Consider the following 19,513-nt stretch of genomic DNA (forward strand, 5'->3'; position numbering starts at 1 on the left):
GTTTTGATGGCTGAGAAGGGAAGGACCATCCCCAGGCACCAGCTGGGCCCTCGTGGCTGATTCCACACATTGTCTCCTAATTGCAGTTCTTCCCGTTCCCTCAAAGCCAAAGCTGCAATTAGCTGGAGGATGGGAAACGTGGGGAGCCGGGAGCAGCCTCCGGAGCTGGATCTTTTCTCCCTCCAACCAAACCAGCATTCCTACTGTCACTGCCCTCCCTTGGTGTGCTGCATCCACTTGGGCATCCCAGGAGGAAAAGCAGGTACTGGCGGCAGCTCCTCTTTCCCATCCAACCGCCCTGCAAGCACTCAAACCCTCTCCTTCCCTGCCAGCTCTGTATTTGCAGCCACTGTACATACAGTCTAATCCACCCACAGGGTATCCAGGCTGTACTTGGCTGGGAAGGACAGAACATCCTTGTGATTGGAAAGGTCAAAATGAATGTCAATGCCCCGATGGCTTGAGGAGTAAGAATGCCAAAGCTGCCTTGGGGACACAGGGTGCTGGGAGGAACAGCCTTGGCTGTCGGGTACGCTGCTCCCTGCACAATAGGCACGGGGTCCCATGTTCCTGGCTCTGAATCCCAGCCTCCCAGCCCTGCCTCCTCCCAATGGCTCTGGTGCAGGATTTTCCTTCTCTCCACAGAGGCTGGTGTGGATCCAGGGGCCGGTGGGTCCCTCAGAGGGGTCCAGGCTGGATCAGGACCGGCATCCATTCCCATCAGACCCCCTTTTCCTCCTGGATGGAGGGAAACTGCTGTTGCTTCAAGCTGGGCTGGGCTTGGGCAGAGAGCTGGGATTGATTTCCAAGTGTCCATTTTGCTCCCAGCCTTGTGCCTAATGATTTTCCCTGTTAGGATCCCTGCAGCAGCACATGCAGGGACCAAGCATGGGGACAGGGGGATAGTTCAGAGCCTGACGTGGTGATGGCAAGGCCATGCTGCTGTGCTGGGCATATGGACCCATTGCATTTCATCCCAGCAAGAGGGCTGCTTATGAAGCCCCCAGTGCTGGCAGCACCAGCCCCTCTAACGACATCCCCATCTAACGGGAGCAAAGCCTTGTTGGGACTTGAGGGATTTAGAGGTGAATTAGGAACCCCCTCGGTGGTGGCAGCGCAGATCCCAGGAGCTGATGCATTTTGCAGCGGTGCTTTGTGGCCATGGTGGGCGCAGGGGGTCCATGATGTGGTTGCATCATTCCCATGCATCTTCCTTGCCCTCTCCCCATGCAGTGCAAGGAGAAGGGATGAGACATGACTGTGGGTGCAGGATACTCCAAACAGGAGGGTTGAGCTCTCCTCAGCCAGGCAGCAGCATCATTCCCTGCGTGTTCCCAGGCCGGTGGGAGCTGGCAGTGCTGCCCAGCCTGGCCGGGCTCTCACGGCCCCGACCTTTCCGGCTTTGAAAACAGGACGGGAACAAGACGCGCTTTTGTTTGCAGCTCGGGAGCTGGAACGGGACCTTGGGGCTGCTCCCGCGCCGTTCCCGCATCCCGGCTGCTGCGCTCTGACACCAGGGGCAGCCTTGCTGCACCCTTGCGCTTGTTCCCATCCCGTCCTTCGGCGGCACAGCGCAAAGCTCTCCGTTAACCCAGGGCCACCGGCAGGGACGAGCGGCTCTAGTGAAGGACCAGCTTTGATGTGGAGACCCCACGGGCTCTCGCTGCAGCTCATGTGCATGGCGAGGCCCGGAGGGGTCAGGGAGTTTGTGTCACTGCTCCGTGCACAACGTGACTGTTGCCCGCAGTGGCACAGGGCACTGAACTGGAAAACCAGAGGATCAGGCATGTGGGTGCCCCCACCTTGATTCACCCCTAAAACCCAGCTTGTGGCCAGCAGCCCTGGACTGTGCTGTGGGGACACAGCCAGGGACAGGGAGCAGATGGGGCTTGCAGCAAGGCCATGCTTATTATACCCATAACATGGGGTTGAGCCTCACGGTGAGCCGTGGAAAGAGTTGGCTGGTCCTTACCCAGGGGACCTTCAGGTTACAGAAATGAGGGACAATGAAGGGGGCTTGGAAGGATGCTGGGGAGGGACTCTTCATTAGGGACTGTAGTGATAGGACAAGGGGTAACGGGTTCAAACTGAAACAGGGGAAGTTTAGACTGGATATAAGGAAGAAGTTCTTTACTGTGAGGGTGGTGAGGCACTGGAATGGGTTGCCCAGGGAGGTTGTGAATGCTCCACCCCTGGAGGTGTTCAAGGCCAGGTAGGACAGAGCCTTGGGTGCCATGGTTTAGCGTGAAGCATCCCTGCCCATGGCAGGGGGTTGAACTGGATGATCTTAAGGTCCTTCCCAACCTTAACTACTCTATGATTCTAATGTGGACCACCCAAAATGAAGGAGATGCCCCTGGGCAGCCCATCCTTGCGCTGTTTTGCTGCTTGCCCTATCAGCCGTGATGCAGGCAGAGGATGACGAAGGTGGTTTTCCCTTCTAGTGCAGGAAGAGCTATTTCTAGAAGAATAAGCAAATCACTGCGCTCCTCTGATAGCCAATAGGGACCTGGTACCGCGCTGTCACCCACTACCTGCCCCGGAGCAGCCCCAAGGACAAAACCTCAGCGTCTCCCGGCTTCCCGGCTCCTTATCAACCTCCCACACGCCCAAGTGCAGGAATAACCTGCTGGGTTCCTGTAGATGTGACTGCAGAGCCAGGTGGTGATGAGAAATGACACGGGCTCTGCCACGCCGCTGCTCGCAGCGATCGCCGCTGGCACGGATGCTCCTCCGGCACATCCCTGGGATGTGGCCCGATAACTCCCCCGGAGCCACCAGCGCTGCCCCTCTCGTGTGCCAAGAGCCTGTTTAATCCTATTGAGTGACAAATGCAGCCACCCTCTGCTCTGCAGCAGCCGTCACAGTGAGGAAAACAGGATTTGCTAAGAGCAAATCAAGCTGCCTGGGGTAATCTCAGCGCTTCGCTAGGAAATGGAAAGCCTGTTCTGCAGTGCCACAGAGAGCTGCTGTGAGGCTGTTTGTGTGTGTTTGGTCCCAAATCTCCCCAAATCCTTCTGCTGGCAGAGCTAAGCCGAGGCTGGGTGAGGACAGGTCCTCATAGGCCAGGAGTCACTATAGAATCATAGAATAGTTAGGGTTGGAAAGGACCTTAAGATCATCCAGTTCCAAACCCCTGCCATGGGCAGGGACACCTCACACTAAACCATGGCACCCAAGGCTCTGTCCAACCTGGCCTTGAACACTGCCAGGGATGGAGCATTCACAACCTCCCTGGGCAACCCATTCCAGTGCCTCAGCACCCTCACAGTAAAGAACTTCTTCCTTATATCCAATCTAAACTTCCCCTGTTGAAGTTTTAACCCGTTACCCCTTGTCCTATCGCTACAGTCCCTAATGAAGAGTCCCTCCCCAGCATCCCTATAGCCCCCCTTCAGGTACTGGAAGCTGCTCTGAGGTCTCCACGCAGCCTTCTCTTCTCCAGGCTGAACAGCCCCAACTTCCTCAGCCTGTCTCCATATGGGAGGTGCTCCAGTCCCTGATCATCCTCGTGGCCTCCTCTGGACTTGTTCCAACAGTTCCATGTCCTTCTTATGCTGAGGACACCAGAACTGCACACAATGCTCCAGGTGAGGTCTCACAAGAGCAGAGTAGAGGAGCAGGATCACCTCCTTCGACCTGCTGGTGGGAATAGGAGGGTTTGTAAATGTGGGGCTGGGGAAGGAGCTCCGTCGCTGTTGCCTTTGGCCACAGCACCTCCAGCATCACCCTCCAGTGCTGTTTATTCCTGCCCTGCGCCCTTGTTGCCCTCATCAGTCCCTTTCCCTCGTGCTGGCACACGGATTCACGCAGGAGCCGGGTCAGGGAGTGCATCCAGCTGGAAGCATCAGCCTTACCTAAGGTTTGTGCCCTGGGTTGTCCCTGCACAGGTCCGGCTGGATCGGTGCCGTGGTGCCAGCACCCCCCTGCTCCCAGCTCGTGTTTGTGCCCACAGGGAATCTCATCCATGTGGAACACGCGATCTTTGGGTTTGCTGCCTCAGGACTGAACTCCGTTGCCCTCCCCAAGGATGGGTCCCTGAGCGCTGGCAGGGATTTATAACGTGCTGTGATTTATGGTGGAGGTGGAGCAGGACGGAGCCAGCATCAAAGGAACCCCAACATCAGGACTGTCCTGGCATGACCTTTGTGTGGCCATGCAGGACAAAGCCCTAGGGACTTAAAAGTGTCGCCTGAGGACAGCAGTGGCACCCACAGGATGGAAAAAAAACAGACGTGAGATGTTAAAATGCATATTCTTTTGCCTCTGATTCAGGCTTTTGCTTCTCTGCCCCTGTCCAGAAGGGCCACAAGGAGACCCAAAGGCAATAAGGATCGGGGTGAGTGGCAGCAAACGTGGTGTTGTACTAAGAGAAATGAGCTTAGAGATGAAGCAAAGGGGCTGTGGAAATCAGGGGCTACTGAGTAACCAGGGCCTGGGGAGCAAGGAGGGAAGAGGGCAGAGCAGGTCCTGCGAGCTGACCCCAAACCCCAACCGCTTCCCTTTGCTGCTGCTGCTCCGTTCCCACCTTACCAGTGCAGGGCTCTGTGGCCAGACCAAACACCCCCCATGCACACAGGGCAGCAAAGGGACCCAGACGATGAAATAAAAGCATCGTGTCTCCTGCAGGGTGTTGAAATCCAACCCTGGGTGCCCCCAGGCAGCTCTGCTCTCCCTGCCCTCCTCCTCTCCTGGGTGAGAGGTCTGTGGTTGCTCAGCTCTGTTTTCTAACCAGGGATTTGTTTCCCTCCCAGCTGGTTCTTTGTTTTCCCTGCAAAGCGATGCAGAAACCGCTTTGGCTGAGAGCAGGTGAAAGCCCAGCGCTGGTGCCTGCACCAGTTCAGACCAGTAAGGAACTGGGTATCCTGCTGGTGGTTGGGATGGAGCATGAAGGGACATGGAGAGGTCCCTGTGGTGGGATGGAGTGTGCAGAGTGAACTGGAGGACACTTGCTGGGGTATGGAGGGCTCACACCAAAGCCAACACTGGGGACCACCATCCTCTGGGCACCTCAGGAGGGACCTGAGGCCAGCAGGATGGGGCTGTCCCTGTTCTGAACCCAGGGCTGGAGTGTTCCCACCTCCCACGTCACCAGCATCCCTCTTGGGACCGTTGGGGACAGTGGCTGGCCTCCCAGACAGAGAGCTTATGGTGATGAAATGCCTCTTGAGCAGCTCCGTACCCGTGCAGCCAGACATACAAGCAGCCTGTGCCCAGGTCACGCTCTTCCTGCTGGGTTTCCACCAGCCAATGACTTATTGCAGGAGGAAAGAGCTGATTTAGCCTTAATTCACCCCTGAGGCAAAGAGCTGGTGTCTCTCCACACAGCCCCAAACCTGTGTGGATCCATGGTGATGGGATCCATGTCTCCGCGCATCCCTCACTGCCTTGCTCCCGCAGGGTCCCTACTGCCATGGGGACCCCCTGCATGATGAAAACAACTTCCAACACAATTCCCATTCACTGGAGCCTTGGCAAACCCTGGATCAACCCCAGTTTGGGTCCTCTCCAGGCTGACCCCCGGGCAGAGGGAAGGCAAAGGGCTCCAACACACACGGGCTGTGCCGGCCCCATCCAGGTCCCTGGCGCTGGGAATCACCTGGTGAGCCACAGGCTTGTACTCACAGGAGTATTTACCTGATGGTTGTTGCTGATAACAGCCTTTTACAGCTCTTACCTGGGCTCTCTGGGAGAGGTGAATCAGTTCAGAGCCTGAAGGGAGGTGCATTGAGCTAAAAGGGGGTTTAGGGAGAGCCAGAACCAATCCCTTCTGCTTCCCAGTGGGTATCAAGGCAGGCATCACACCCTGGGAGAGCCCATTTACCTGCCACTTACCCCCCACTAATACTTTCTGACTCCAGAGCTCATTTTCACCCAAATTACACACAGAGGCAGAAGTCAAAAGGCTATTTCTATGCATGGCAAGAGAATTGCTGATGGAGAAACAGCTCCTGCTGAGAAAAACACTGCAGCGGGAGCCCAACCCTTTAGTAGACACCGGAGCAGCTAAACTCCATGGGGAATCGTGCTTCCTTGGGCCGCCTGCTCATGGGACTGATGGGATTGGTTTGTTCTGGGTTTGAGGTAGTGGTCAGATAACAAAATGCTTTGGAAGCGTTGGATTCAAAGGATGATTCCAAAGCCGGAGGGGGCTCTGGTTGGGAAACGTGAGCGCGGCGCAGGGTGTTTGGAGAACATGGGGTTCCTGCCATTAGCCTGCTCATATGATTCAATATATAACCACCAGTTACACACTAGACTTCATCTTGGGTCAAAAGTCATGGATAATTCAAACCACGCAGAAAATGTGGATCTCATGCTTGTTGGAGCCGTATTTTTCCAGCTATTCCTTGCTGGCACCCAACCAACCTCTGCAAAGCAAATGCACCCTGGCCCAGGGCAATAGTGGGTCGGTGTTACCGGTGATCCCACTCCAGGAGCTGCCTGCATCCCACATCCCGCATCCCACATCCCGAGTCTTGTTTATCACATGCACTTGCACAGGGATTATCCATGCTCCCGTTGGATCACGGCATCACTCCTCAGCCCTGTTACTTTGCGGGTGACTGTAGTGAAGGAGCCCTCCTCATCACACATTAGCAGGGGTGAGGATGCTGCTGCTGTGCCCCTGCAGCACACTGGGTACCTCGCTCAGTGCATTCTGTATTTCACTTGGTCCCTCTTGGATGCTGCCCCAGTTTCTTGTCTTGGGTAATGTCTTCCCCCACCGAGTGATGAAGCCACTCTGGGGATGCCAAGGGGGATGTTCAGGGATGTCCTGCCTGCTGAAGTTAATTGAGCACAGGATTTCAAAGCAGAAACATTGATCTTGTGCTCTGCAGTTTTGGCATGGGGTGGGAGAAGCGTTTATGGCTCTGCGCACCCACGAGCCCATCACTGCCTTTACACAGAGGCAGCATCCACGGTTTCCTGTGAGCTGCTTCTCTGATGAAGGCTTCACCTTCGGAATACAGGGATGGTTATTTGTAGGGAATGATTGTCCCATCTGCCAGTGCCAGCAGACGTCATTGCCTGGCTGTTGCATGGGGACAAGGGCCTGTCATGGCCCGTGGCTGAGATCATCCATCACTGCACCTCCTCTGTGCCTCGGTCCCCTCTTAGGTCATTAGGAAGGATGAGCGATCTCTCCCTTTCCTTGCAAAGCCCTTTGCTGCTCAGTGACAGTGAGAAGGATGCAAACAGCCCCTGCAAGCATGAGAAAGCTTTTCCCTATGGGAACACAAAGCAGCATCGTGTCCATTCCGCAATCAGGAGGGGCAGAGAAACAGGCCTCTCACCTACAGCTGGGTATGAGGATGCTAAACCCCATCTCCAGGCAGTTCTTGCCTGCTCCTGTCCTTACCATGGAACCAGTGACTCCATCCCAGTGGTGCTGGCACAGCCAGAGGGGTTTGATGGCAAACCAGAGATCTGAGCCTGTGCTGGAGCCAGACAGAGCTTGGGAGGGCTGATTCCTCTTCCCAGCCCCCTACATCTGCACAGGGAGGAGGGAAAGCCCTTTGGGACAAGGAAGAGAAAGCACTGGAACAGGCATACGTAGCTCAGTAATAACACTAATGCAAGCACTTAGCACATAGGCAGGAGTGTGCAGAGCAGAGTGCTTCACAAACATTAATTAGTGCTGGTAGGCAGGTCAGAGATACGGTTCCCATTTTGCCAAAGAGCAGAGAATCATCCATCTGCTTAAATCCTCTTTAATTTAACCTTGGGACATCCATAGGGAAACCCTGAGCCTGTTTCAGCATCAGATGAAACCACCCATGGACCCTTCAGACCCTCTCAGGAGGCAGCACGCACTGAGCAGCTCGGAAGAAGGATGTTATGGAGGGTGTTGGTGGCTTGGATTGTGCCCAAGTGTGGACCTGGGAAACACAGGGCATCTGTTTTCCATGTCAATAAGCACACAGGTGTAGGCAGGGTGCTGGTGCTTGCCCTCAGGACACGTTGTGTTGCTGGAGCCTTTGGGGTTTGTTTGGGCTCCTCTCACCTTTTGCTGCCTCCTGCTTGATTTGGGGCAGGTTTAGGACCTCTCAGGACACCCAGTTCATTAGCAAAGGTGAAAGCAGCTGCCAGGAATGATTGGGGTGAGGCAGCAGGGTTAAAGCTGTAGCCAGGACTCATGGGGAAGTTGGGCCAGTCTTGGTATCACGGGTATAGGACACAGCGGCTGAAGATGCTCTGCAAGCAGGATGAGCCAAAACTGCTTAATTTAAGGTATTCAGTGCTTATTTCTTTAAAGATACCTACTTTGTATTGCACAGCTAGCATCCCTGCAATGCACGCTGCAGTGGGGCTTGGCTAAGGATGGGGTCAGGGGCAGAGGCTCAACAAAGAGGCTGGAAACAAGTTGAGCCCCAGCATGAGCCAGGACCCCAGAAAAGCCCTTTGGGGAACTCAGGTATTGCAGGAGGATGGGTAGCTGAGGGCAGCAGCCAGCTCAGATGGAAGCAAAGCTGCTGTCACACCTTGAGACACAGCACAAGCAGCGTATGGGGCAGGCAGCCATGTGTGGTGTTCTCTCCATGGACCATTTTGCAGCAAGAAAAGAGGTAGATAAAAGCAGAGGGGATCCCTTCTGCAAGGAGACCCACTTCAGCAGCAGAAACTTGTTTGTCTGCTCTCAAGCTGATATTGAGACCTGCAGTCCCTTCCCAAGCACTGCATTTAAATCTCCCTCTGCATATGATCCCATCGGTCCCACAGATGGAGAAGCGCGCTCAGACACAGCACTGCTTAGTTTTCTCAGCTATTAGGATTAGTGGCTTTTTCTATGAGGTATGGATTTAGAAGCCTGTAATGCTGGAATTGTTCCTCCTCTCGGGGTGGATGGGTGCTAACACAGAGCATGGAGGAAAGGGGCAAGTCGGCCTTACAGTGGATTTCATTTCTTCTCCAGACAAAAGAGCTCCTGAATCACTCTGAGCACACCTAAATCCCTTGCTGAGCTCAGCTGGACTTGCCTTTACATTGCAATTACACAGATGCTTAAATGCTTGGCTAAATCACAGCTTCCCAATCGCTCACCATCTCCAGCGCCTTTCCGAGTTATCCCCCAACCCAGGCACTTTTTGGGTCCAGAAAGGTGCAAATGATGCAGGTAATGCTGATTTCAGCAAGATCCACTAAACCGGACCTAAGCTCAGCCTCTCACTCAGTCCTGCTTTATGGATGCCTTCCCCGGGCAGCTCCCGCATCCCATCTCCACACCAGGTTGTCTTGTTAAGTGTCTGGTTCTAATTTCTCTCAATCAGGAGCCGGGCCCGAGCAATTACATTGAAGGACCTATTCATCCAGAGGGAGAGCAGGGATCTAGGTTAATTGGGCTCACAATTGAACCCAATCCTTTCTGGTTTTGCCCAGCTTTCCTGTTCTTGCTCTCTCTTCCTGCACTGTATCTGCAAAGCTCTCTGCCTCGTTAATTAAGAAGGTAACTGCACCCCGAGGGCTGTTTTGTTCTCCCTTCCCTCCTTCAAAAGCAAGCATAGAAAAAGCTAGTTTGGGATGAAGCAACCACCTCCGAGCAGGCTGGAGCTGGCTGGGTCTGACTGGGTCAGAGCGCATTGAGCTGCTGCTGTTCTCATGGGCTCTGGGGGAACAATGCGTGGTGAAAGCAGGTGCTGGATCAGAAACACTCCTCCAGGCACGCTTGATGCGTTCTATAGACAAAGCTGGGGAGCATGGAAAACATCAGGGTCTCTAGGGCTGGATGGGTGCTGGGTTATTGCTGGGGTTTCAGTGCTGGAAATGGAGGGGGGAGATGCGGGTTTATGGCTTCTTGGAACCGCATCCCTAAAGATTTGAGTGCTTCTGAAATGGTTTTAGCCCACAAGAACAGTTGTAAATGCACAGGGGTTTGACGAGAAGGGGATGCTGGAGTTCAGCATCATGCCCCAAGGCCATGCCAGGCGAAGCAGCAATGAAGAAATGGGTGTCTGCACATGGAGTGGCCTGAGATGGGCGTCCTCCCCTATGATGGGTATTTATGGACATCAGTGTCATCCCCTGCGATGGGTATTTATGGAGCTGGATGGCATCCCTGGAGCCCTTGCACCCATAGCCCAGTGTCTGTATGAGATCATGATCAGACCCTTCCCCTGCTTGCATCCCAGCTCCAGGACCATGAACTGGGAACCTCCAGGAAAGAGCCACGGATGGGAACAGTGGGCGAGGTGACCTCGTGCTCAGGGCTTCGGGTCCCAGTGGTACCCGCAACTGCAGCATCAGCAGCCAGGTTTTGGCAGCTTTAAGCCATGAGCCTGGCCCTGGGGATGCAGGGAGGAGGAGGTGGCCGTTGCTCATGTCTAAATACACCGTGTTCCATAAGTGTTTGCTATAACACGGGTGCAAACAAACACTTTGCAGGATGTTTGCCAGGAGAATGGGCTTCGTGTGTGGAGCCTTGAAGGACACATGAGGAAAGCTGATGCAGCCTATGGCTGCGGGCTCTCATCTGGCCTCCCCAGCACTGCTGGGCCAAGGGAAGCTTTATTGCCCTCTGGGGAGTGCATTACTTAAGTCCTTGTGTACAAATTGAGCAGCATTAATCCTGCCAGGAGGAAATGACATCGTGGTGCTGGGGGAGAAGGAGAGGGCAAGAAGACACCAACAATTGCCCTGGTTCTGCCTTCCATTGGTACACAAGGCTCTGTCGTGTCCCCCCCCCCAAACAGGCTCTGGCTTCAGGGTAAGCAGGAGCAAGAAGCCAAGGAACAGCCCTGATCCTTGTGGGATTTGGGGCTTGCAGGGATAGGAATGAACAATTTCAGCCCTGGGAGAGTTATGGGGACACGGGGGTAAAGCAGGGACCAGGAGGCATGGAGGAGACTGGGGGATGCTCTGAGCTGTTGGGGCATCTTCTATATGGACCCTGTAAACCCCTCATTCCTCTTCTAACCCACAGGCTTTCATGCTTATGCCCATCTCATTCTCTGCCCCATCCTGCTGTGGGGGGAAGCAAGTTGCTGGGAGGGGGCTCTGAAACTGCATTCCCAGTACCCCATAGAGCTCCATTTGCCCCGGGTGAACTGCCCCCCCCCCGGTTTCAGTGCCCAGCGGGAGGGATGCTGAGGGCATTGGGAACCTGGACTGGGATAACGCGGAGCGCTGAGGGCTGGAGGAAGGTGGCTTTTTACAGGCAGAGGAGCCAAATCCTGCTCTGCGGTCCCTTTGGAGGCAGCGCGCTCCTACACGCGATCGCACAGTCCCCTCTAGTGGATGTTTCACCAGCATCACACGGTTCTCCTGCTCTCCATGCATAGGCAGCGCTGCGCTCCAGACCCTGATCCCAAGCAGTGATCCCAGGGCATCATCCTGCTCCTGTCCTGTAGCTGGGCATGGCGGAAGCAAAGCTGGATCCGGTCACCACCATGGGCTGAGCCGTCTCTGCTGCTGCTCCATCTCCAGCTGGGTGTGGGGGTGACTCTACCTCCTGCTGTCCCTGTCCCAGCTCCATCCCACACCAGTCGCTACCCCTGCATCAGGGCTGGACCCTGCAGCTCTGACTCTCCCCCTTATCCAGGCTTTAAACTGGCTTGGAGCTATTTGGGCATCAACCAACGTGATAAAGAGCTAACGAATACCCACATGGCGACAGCTTCTGAGGGATCCAGGCACGAGCATCATTGCTCCCACCCTGATGGGTCCTGCAGGCTTGGACCGAGGTGAAATGGGCTGCTCTTGGGGTGAATTCCCTAAGGATTGGTTGCTCACACCCCCAGCCCACTCCTGGGATGTGAAGGATCCCACCACCACCAGCCTGCAGTGGTCCTCTGTGTAGAGGGCCAGGGCCAGGTCACCACCACCTCCTTCCCACTCCTCTCCATCTCCACCTGCCTTGGGAACTGTGCTGGTCACCTGGAAGGTATGCGATACCCTGAGGCTTTGCAAGGGAGAATAAGAAGGCAGTGGGTGCAGCTGCAGACCCACAGGTTAGCGTGCATCAGTGGGTTGTGATGCTCCATCGGAGGGATGCGATCCCTCCACCTCGTTCCATCTTACACTGGAAACACGGCCCTGGTCCCAGTGCCATCACCTGGCAGCCCTGGGGGGAGAGCCAGCCCCTTTTATAGCTTCTGGCACAACACAAGACACACTTTACAGCTTTATTTGTTATAAAACATCTTTAGGAAGCTGAGCGCTACCTAAACCCACCCCTTGGGCTTGGTTCTGCCAACAGGGACTCTGTCTAACGGCGTAACAGCACAGCAGGGCTGGCTCCAGGCTTTTTGGACCCCCATCCCCATGCAGAAGGCAGAGAAACTGCAAACCCCAAACTGCATTTCTAGGGAGCTGGATGCTGATGACCCCCAGTGTTTATTGCAGTGCTCCTCATCCTCCTCAGCTTTATAGATGTGCCTTTAAAACCAAAAGCTCTGTGCATCTTGGCTGGCCACAGAAGGGCTTGGATGGTGAAAGGGCTGATCCGTTGGGCAATGGGAAGCCACCTCCTGGTCCTGAACTTGGCAGCAGTGAACAGACCAGCTTCCTGCTTGGGATTTCTGTGCATCCAGTCGGAGCATCAGGGATGAGAAACCCCAGCCCTGCTTCTGAGTGTATTTAGTGTGAATGCGTGTGGTCTCTCCAGCATCACATGTGCTACCAAGGGGAAGACAATGGCTGGCCCTAGAGACCCACATCCCTTGGGTCTGCCCCAGCCATGGGGGAAAATGGTTGCTTTGGGGCATCACATTGCAAACACCCCCTGAACCAGACCCATCACCGGGAGAAGCACGCAGTGGTTTAAACAGGAAAGAAAGAACATCCTTATGGGACATAACCCACCACCGTGGGCCAACCGTGCTGTCTTCACCCTCCTGCCCCATCCCAAGATATGGGGCAGCAGAAAGTCCCAGGATGATGCAGGCTGCATCCCTGGCCCTGCAGCAGCCAGGGAAGGCACAGGTTCAACAGCCCCAACTCCAGTAGCCCCTCAGGATGTGATGGGTTGGCTGCTGCTGCTGAAGCAGTTATTTGTTGGCTATGTAGCTTTAAGCTTACATAGGTTTGAGCTGATGGGGGCTATAGGAGAGAGGAGAGGCAAGCTGAAGGGATGAGCAAGCAGCACGGGGTGGCAAACCCCAGCCAAGCCCTGGCTACCACCCCTGCCCATGGGGCTGTGTCCCAGTGGGGCATTCCACTCCTGCAGCCAGCAAGTCCTTGGACCAAGGAGAGCAGGAGCACACGGTGGGATCCCACATGGCCATGGGATCCTGGGCTCTGCAGTGATGTACATGAGCCATGATGCAGCCAGTGCGTCCCCGGGGCAATGCATGAGGCACCGGTTCCCACTTGGGAAAGCCAGGCTGTCCCCTGCCCTATAGCAGTGCCATGGGCAGGGATGGAACACTTGGCTCTCCTCAGTAACTGGGATGTCTCTTCTGGGACCAGGCGGCTGCTTTCTGGTGGTGCTGGTCCCAGCTCAGTCACTGCAGTTTGAAGCTGGATTGGTGCAGTCAGGGAGGCAGGAAAGAGCCAGGCAGGGGAGGAAGAAGCTGTGGGCACTGCTATGCAAAAAGCATCCTTCTTGGAGCTGCTCCTTCATCCAAACGGTCCCTTTGTGGTACCCAGCTGCAGCTCCCCTGGCTGTGTGCCTGGCACACACACTGCACATGCTGCAGCCTCATAGGCATCTCTAATGGGCTCCCCAGCCTTTAGCAGCAGTGTCCCCCAACTTCTACCCTTATGGTAGGTAAAGACTGGTAACAGCATCCATGGATGTGGCCATGACAGTCCTCCACCAATGCAACCCTCAACCTGCCCTTTGGACACTTGTGGTGCCTCTGCTTTACCCACTTCCCCGTGATGCTGTAGCTTCTCCACCAGCCCTGTTTCATCCAGCAGCATCTTCCCAGTGGCCCTGCACTGAAGGCTTTAGGATGCTCAGTGGCATTAACATCCCACTTGCTGACCATGCCGGGGCGCAGCACCCAGGACTTTCTGCATGGAAGCAGTGCGCTTGGTGCATGCACACCCAGAGCTTTCCCGGTGTCAACACTGGCAGGAGGAAGATGGGGTGATGTGAGCATGCAGCCGGCATGTGCAGACCTTCCTGGCCTTGAAATCCATGGAGCTACCATTGGATCAATGCCTGTTAGGGTGAGCCATGAGCTGCCCAGCTCCCAGGAAGGGCTGGTGCTGGCACTGCTGCTGCCTGCTCGCTGTCCCAGAGATTCCCTGGATGAGCAGCCCACGAGCAATGAGCAGCTGGGAGAAGAGTCCTTCTCTTCATCCCAAATCAGCTCTAAAGCTGTGGCACTCCTCAGGGATGAGGGCAAGCAGGGATCCCTCCCATCAACTGGAAGATGCCTCCGGATTCTCTTTCCATGGCCAGATCCACGGAGGAGTGGTGTTGTCCCCATATCACACTGCAGGGTCTCTTCCTGCAGGGAAGCACAAAGCCGTCCTGTTGCTTCAACTGAGCTGGTGCAGGGAGCCTGGGCAGCATCTGCCTGCTCCCCCTGCCCTTCCAGCCACCTGCATCCCAAAATCCAAGTATGAAGCCCTCTGAGGACAGAACAAACCACCCGTGTGATCCCTGACTGTAACGCAGAGAGGAGGATGGAGAGCTGGTCTGTGCCACACAGACACGCTGAGGGTGACCTTGTCCATCAGAAACACCAGGATGGCCTCGCAGAGGGTGCAGATGCAGCACATGGACCCCAAGAACCAGTGGGATACGCTCCCATTGGGTCCAAGGTGCAATCCTGCTGCTGCACCGCAGCTGGGCTTGGGGGCTGCTATGCGGGTCCGGGTGGCCATGGTGCTTCAGCTCGCCCTCCTCTTCCTCTCCGCAGCAGGGACAGTGTCTGTGTGTCCATGGTTTCACCCTGTAGCAGGAGTGGCTGCGGGATGCTGGTGTTTAGGTGGCCTGGCCGGGCGGCAGGCGTTTGCTATCCAGAATGGCTTTCCAGTCATCGGTCCAGGACTGCAGCCTGCGGCTGGGGGGCTTCAGCTGCAGGTGCTTGTTGTGGCAGGCTGTGAAGAGTACGTGCTCCCAGCTCGGGTTCAGCTCGGCCCCTGCAAAGCAAGGAGAGAGGTTGGCTCTCTGCACAACTCCTCTGTGAGACACAAAGGGTGACCTTACTCCGACACAAGGAGCCTGCGGACACCAGAGCCTCATCAAGCAGGGAGGGACCAGCACCCATCACACCCCCGGATGCTCTCCGCCCCTTGGGGCTGCCTCTGGTCACTCCTAGCACCCTGTACCTCCCTTACCTGTTATATCAGGTCTGTCGTCTATCAGCAGGTCAGCAGAAACCACTGTCTTGTCTCGTGTCAAAACGATCTGCTCCAGAAACTCGGGGCCGAAGTGCTTCTCCACCCAGGCGTACTGGAAGGGGAGAGAACGGGGAGCTCAAGGAAGGCTGATGGACAGGGCTGCTGGGTGGAGCAGCAATCGAGCACAGCGCAAGCCCTGTGCCCCACACAGGGAGGACATCTCTCTCATCACGAGTGGGAAGGATTCGGATGCTGCTGGAGCACAAGTTCTCTTAAAAGCCAAGCAGCTTTTGATGTTGTGATGAGCTACGGAGACCAAGCACCTCCGTGTATGCAAATGGTGGAGGTTGGCCAAGAGTGGGGCTTTTTGAAGATGCTTAAGAACAAATGGGGTGGAGCAGGGAAATATTGCTGCTGGTTTACAGCTGGAAGCATGCAGGGGTCAGCTGGCTTTCACTGGGCAGCACTGTATGGAAGAGGGGTTGGGATTCGGACCTGCTCACCTTCTCATACGGGCAGTAGCGATACTTCTTGATGGGGCTCGTGCAGATGAACACATCAGTGCTGCCAGGAGGAGGAAAACAGGGGCAGAGTGTTATTGGTAGCCACTGCTTCATCCCCATCCATCCCAAACACCGCGGGCAGGTTCCTACTCACTCGGCCAAGTTTGCCATTTGCTTCACAGCTTCCACAGCCCCGGGGAGTGGGTCCAGCTCGATGAAGAAGTTCTTGGATTCCCAGATGCTGATGGCTTTCTCCTATGTAGGAAAAGAGAGCAGTTACTGCACAGGGCTTCTCGCTTACTCTTGCACATGCATCTTCCTCACCCTTCGCTAGGACAGAGGATGGTGACAGTGGGAAAGGTGGGAGCGCTGGCTCCGGTCCCCTCCTGCTAACCCGCCTTGCCTCTGTGGGTGCCTCTGTTCCCCACCAGCCAGCCTGCACCCACTCCATACCATTGAGACTGGACATCCTCTGGAGCAGCTTGGTTTTGCCTCTGCAGCCCCAAACACAGAGGGAGCAGCATGTTCCTTCTTATCAGAACACAAGAGATTGTCCAGAACCAAATCGAACCCTGGATGTGCATCCAGAGGGGCGCTTCCATGTGGATCCGGCTGATGGTAGCCCTGGTAGCCCTGCTGTAATGTGGCGCTGTGCAGCCACAGATGCTGCCTGGCCTATTTGTTTCAATCAGATCACTTAAAATAGCAGCTGGGCTGCTCTCATAAGAGAACACATATTATAGGATGAACTACATGTCAGGAGGAATGCAGATGCTCATCCTCAGGGATGTCTGGGCAAGGTCTGTCAGGCAAATAGAGCACCTCCAGGCAGGGGTTTGAGGCACTTCACAACCAGGTCAGCAGCCAGGCTGCACATGGCACAGAGCAGAAACTACAGGGAGCAAAACCTTGGGACCAGGGGCTGCATGTGATGGGATCCAGCTCTATGGAACAGCATCCATCCCCTGCACTCCCTCAAGCACAGACACTGGGTCCTCAGGGAGGAGAGAGCCTGGTTGTGCTGCAGTATGGCTGTGGGGAGCAGAAGCAGCCCTGTCCTGGTGTTGCAATGCAGCCAAGTAGCTGTAAATGCAGCTCGGAGAAGGTTTGAAGGGAGCTGTGCCCTGAAGGACTGATCTTCATTTTAAGCAGCTCTGCTTCTGTATTTGAGGTAGGAAAACAGGGACAAAAGGAAGTTTAAGCCTATCCCAGCCTTCTTGTATTGCAAAGGGATGGAGGAGCCAGCAGAGCATCAGAGTAGGAGCAGCCTCAGTGATGCTCGCTCTTAATGCTCAGAGGAACAAATAGGCTGGTTGGACACGTCAGCAGCTCCCTCCTGCCTGCTAAGTGGGAACCTAGTGGGTAACCACCACGTTATGCCTTTAATGCATTACTTGGGGAAGAAACTTAAAAGAAGAGGCTACCCACATCAGCTCTTGCTGTCTTCCCCTTTGCCTGAGCAGCAGCAAACCTCAGTGGTTCAGAGGAAGGAAGAAAAGCTTCTTCATTCATGTTAAATATGTATGAGAGACATACATATATATGTACGTATGCACTCCGATTCGGTGCAAGGGAGCCAGGCAAACACCCCCTGCTCTGCTTTAGGCCGGTGAGCAATGCTGCTTTACTTCACCATACTGACTGCAGCTGCACAAGAGACGTCTGGGAAGCGAGGCCCGATGCAGCAGAGCACTTCAAACTGCCCTGAAGTGTTTTCCTACGGCAAGGACTTCCGCAGCTCTTTGGCTTCCACTCACTCATGTCAAAAAGCATTTTGCAATCAAGTTTGATGGGGGAAGAGCTAAGGAAAGACCTGCTTGGCTCCCAGCGCCGGAATAATTCCCTGTGGCACCACAGGCAGCAGCAGATGGAAAAATCCCCAGGTTGGGAATCCCACCACGTGCCAGGCAGGGCAGACCCTCAATTTCCTATGTCTCCCCATGAGCCATTTTCCTACCCATCCAAGGCTCCCCCATCCTTTCAGGTCTGTATGCTCAATGTATTGCTGAGCTGTTCTCCTTCTCAGAGCTGGGACCTCCAGCTCATTGGTCTCTTTAGCTTCTATTTTCCAGTCTCCTACAGGAGGTCAATGATGCTGTCTGATGTCTGCAATGGTCCGTGGCCCTGCAGCCACAGAGCAGCTCCTACTCTCTTTATCCCTGGTCTGAAATCATGGATGAAATCAGAGCTGCCCTGATGTCAGTCTGGGGAGGTTTTGCTACTTGTTCAGCGCGAGGTTTTAATGGCTTTACATGATCACAGCAGACACAAAAAGAGCTCACTTCATTTAACACATCCAAAGTAGTTAAGATCAAGCAGAAACAAAAGGGTTATCACGCTCCTGTCATACTTTTAGCATCTGCTTTCCCACATGAATGATGTCCTCCATTCCCCTCTCATCAGCTAGAGAGGACACGTTATTCCTTCAGCTCATCAAGCTGTTCAGGTCTTTGCCAGTGGCAGAGCCTTGGACCTTATTCACCCTCCTCCTTTCCTTGCAGCCATCACACCTCTAATGATGAGTAGTTTTATTTGCCCCAACACCATTCAACTACAACTGCAATCTGCAGGTGAGACCAGAGACATCCCATTGAGATGGGCAACTGGTAGAGGCAGAAACCACCTTTGTGCAGCGCTCAGCCCTTTGCTGAATGATAAAGCAGAGCGTAACAACAGCTTCTGCTTTTAGGCTTTAATGATTAAAGGCAGCACAATAATTCTGAAGCTTGGGAAGGCTTGGGATTGATTTAATATAAAGGAAGCCCTCACATGAAGCATCAGTTGCGTGGTTTGCTCTCAACTTCTCTGTGTCCCACTCCTCACATGGCTCTTGAGGAACTAAATAATCCACCCAGGAACATTATCAATCCATGCAGCTTGGCCATGTCAGAGCTAGAAAACCCCAGCTATGCAATTAAACCAGCTCTCCTCTCTCCTTGCATCCATCTCCATCCATGCATGCAGGGAAACAGATGTGCATGGAAAACACCGGATTTCCAGGAGCAAAGCGCCTCTGGAAGCCCTCCTGCATGCAGCCCTGCGTTTCAATGGGAGCTCCATCCAGCACCAACAGCGCTGCACCTCGGACATGGAGGAGTTAATGGGTGGGTGGGTGGGTGGGGGGGGTCCCATAGGGGCCAGAGCTCCAACCACACAGCACAGAGCAAACCAAGAGCCACGCGCAGAGCCGGGGATGATGCATAGACTCACACTCAGCTCAGGTCCCAGGCGCCCGTATTGCTCCGACACCCAGAAGCCCCTCCGGTCCTCCAGGGCAATGTAGGGCTTGTCGGGATACCTGGCTCTGAACTTCTTGAGGAAGCCTCCTTCGAAGTCAGCCAGCACCCCATCCATGTCCACCAGCACCCGCAGCGCCCTGCGGGACCCCGCTAAGGGGCCGGGACCCCTGCCCAGCCCTGCGAAGGGGCCGCAGTGCCGAGGCCGGAGGTGCAAGAAGCTGCTCAGCAAGATCATGATGGAAAGGGGGCTTAAGCAGGGGATTAGGGGGGGTCTGCGGGCAAGGGGAGGTGGGTGGGGGGGGCTTTATTTCAAGCACGGCCCCTTGCAGCAGAAGGGAGGAGCGGGAGGGTGCAAGGGGGATGCAACAGGGAGCAGAGGGGCTGCAAGGGGGGGATGCAAAGACCGGCGCTCGCCTCCTCCCCGCCCCATCCCTCCCTTTTGCAGCGCAGCAAAGCGGCAGCGGGACCCCGGTGTTCGGCGGTGCGTTCACCCCGACCCGGCAGTGCAAAGCCCAGTTCCTCTTCCCGGTGCCC

At 55.2% G+C, this 19,513-nt stretch overlaps 1 protein-coding gene across 1 annotated transcript; it reads right to left on the minus strand.

The window, feature by feature from the left end:
• Positions 1-14,863: 14,863 nt before the first annotated feature.
• On the minus strand, positions 14,864-19,266 carry NT5M (5',3'-nucleotidase, mitochondrial). The gene is made up of 5 exons (XM_057408472.1): positions 18,951-19,266; positions 15,895-15,995; positions 15,741-15,801; positions 15,235-15,349; positions 14,864-15,036 (listed from the first exon to the last, which is right to left on the minus strand). Exons 1-5 carry the CDS (start codon positions 19,212-19,214, stop codon positions 14,879-14,881), a joined length of 699 nt encoding a protein of 232 aa, XP_057264455.1. The 5' UTR covers positions 19,215-19,266; the 3' UTR covers positions 14,864-14,878.
• Positions 19,267-19,513: the final 247 nt, after the last annotated feature.

This window comes from Pezoporus wallicus, unplaced genomic scaffold (assembly GCF_028554395.1).
Source record: "Pezoporus wallicus isolate ANWC-B61680 ecotype Strahan unplaced genomic scaffold, APGP_CSIRO_Pwel_v1 scaffold_14666, whole genome shotgun sequence".
Lineage (NCBI taxonomy): Eukaryota > Metazoa > Chordata > Aves > Psittaciformes > Psittacidae > Pezoporus > Pezoporus wallicus.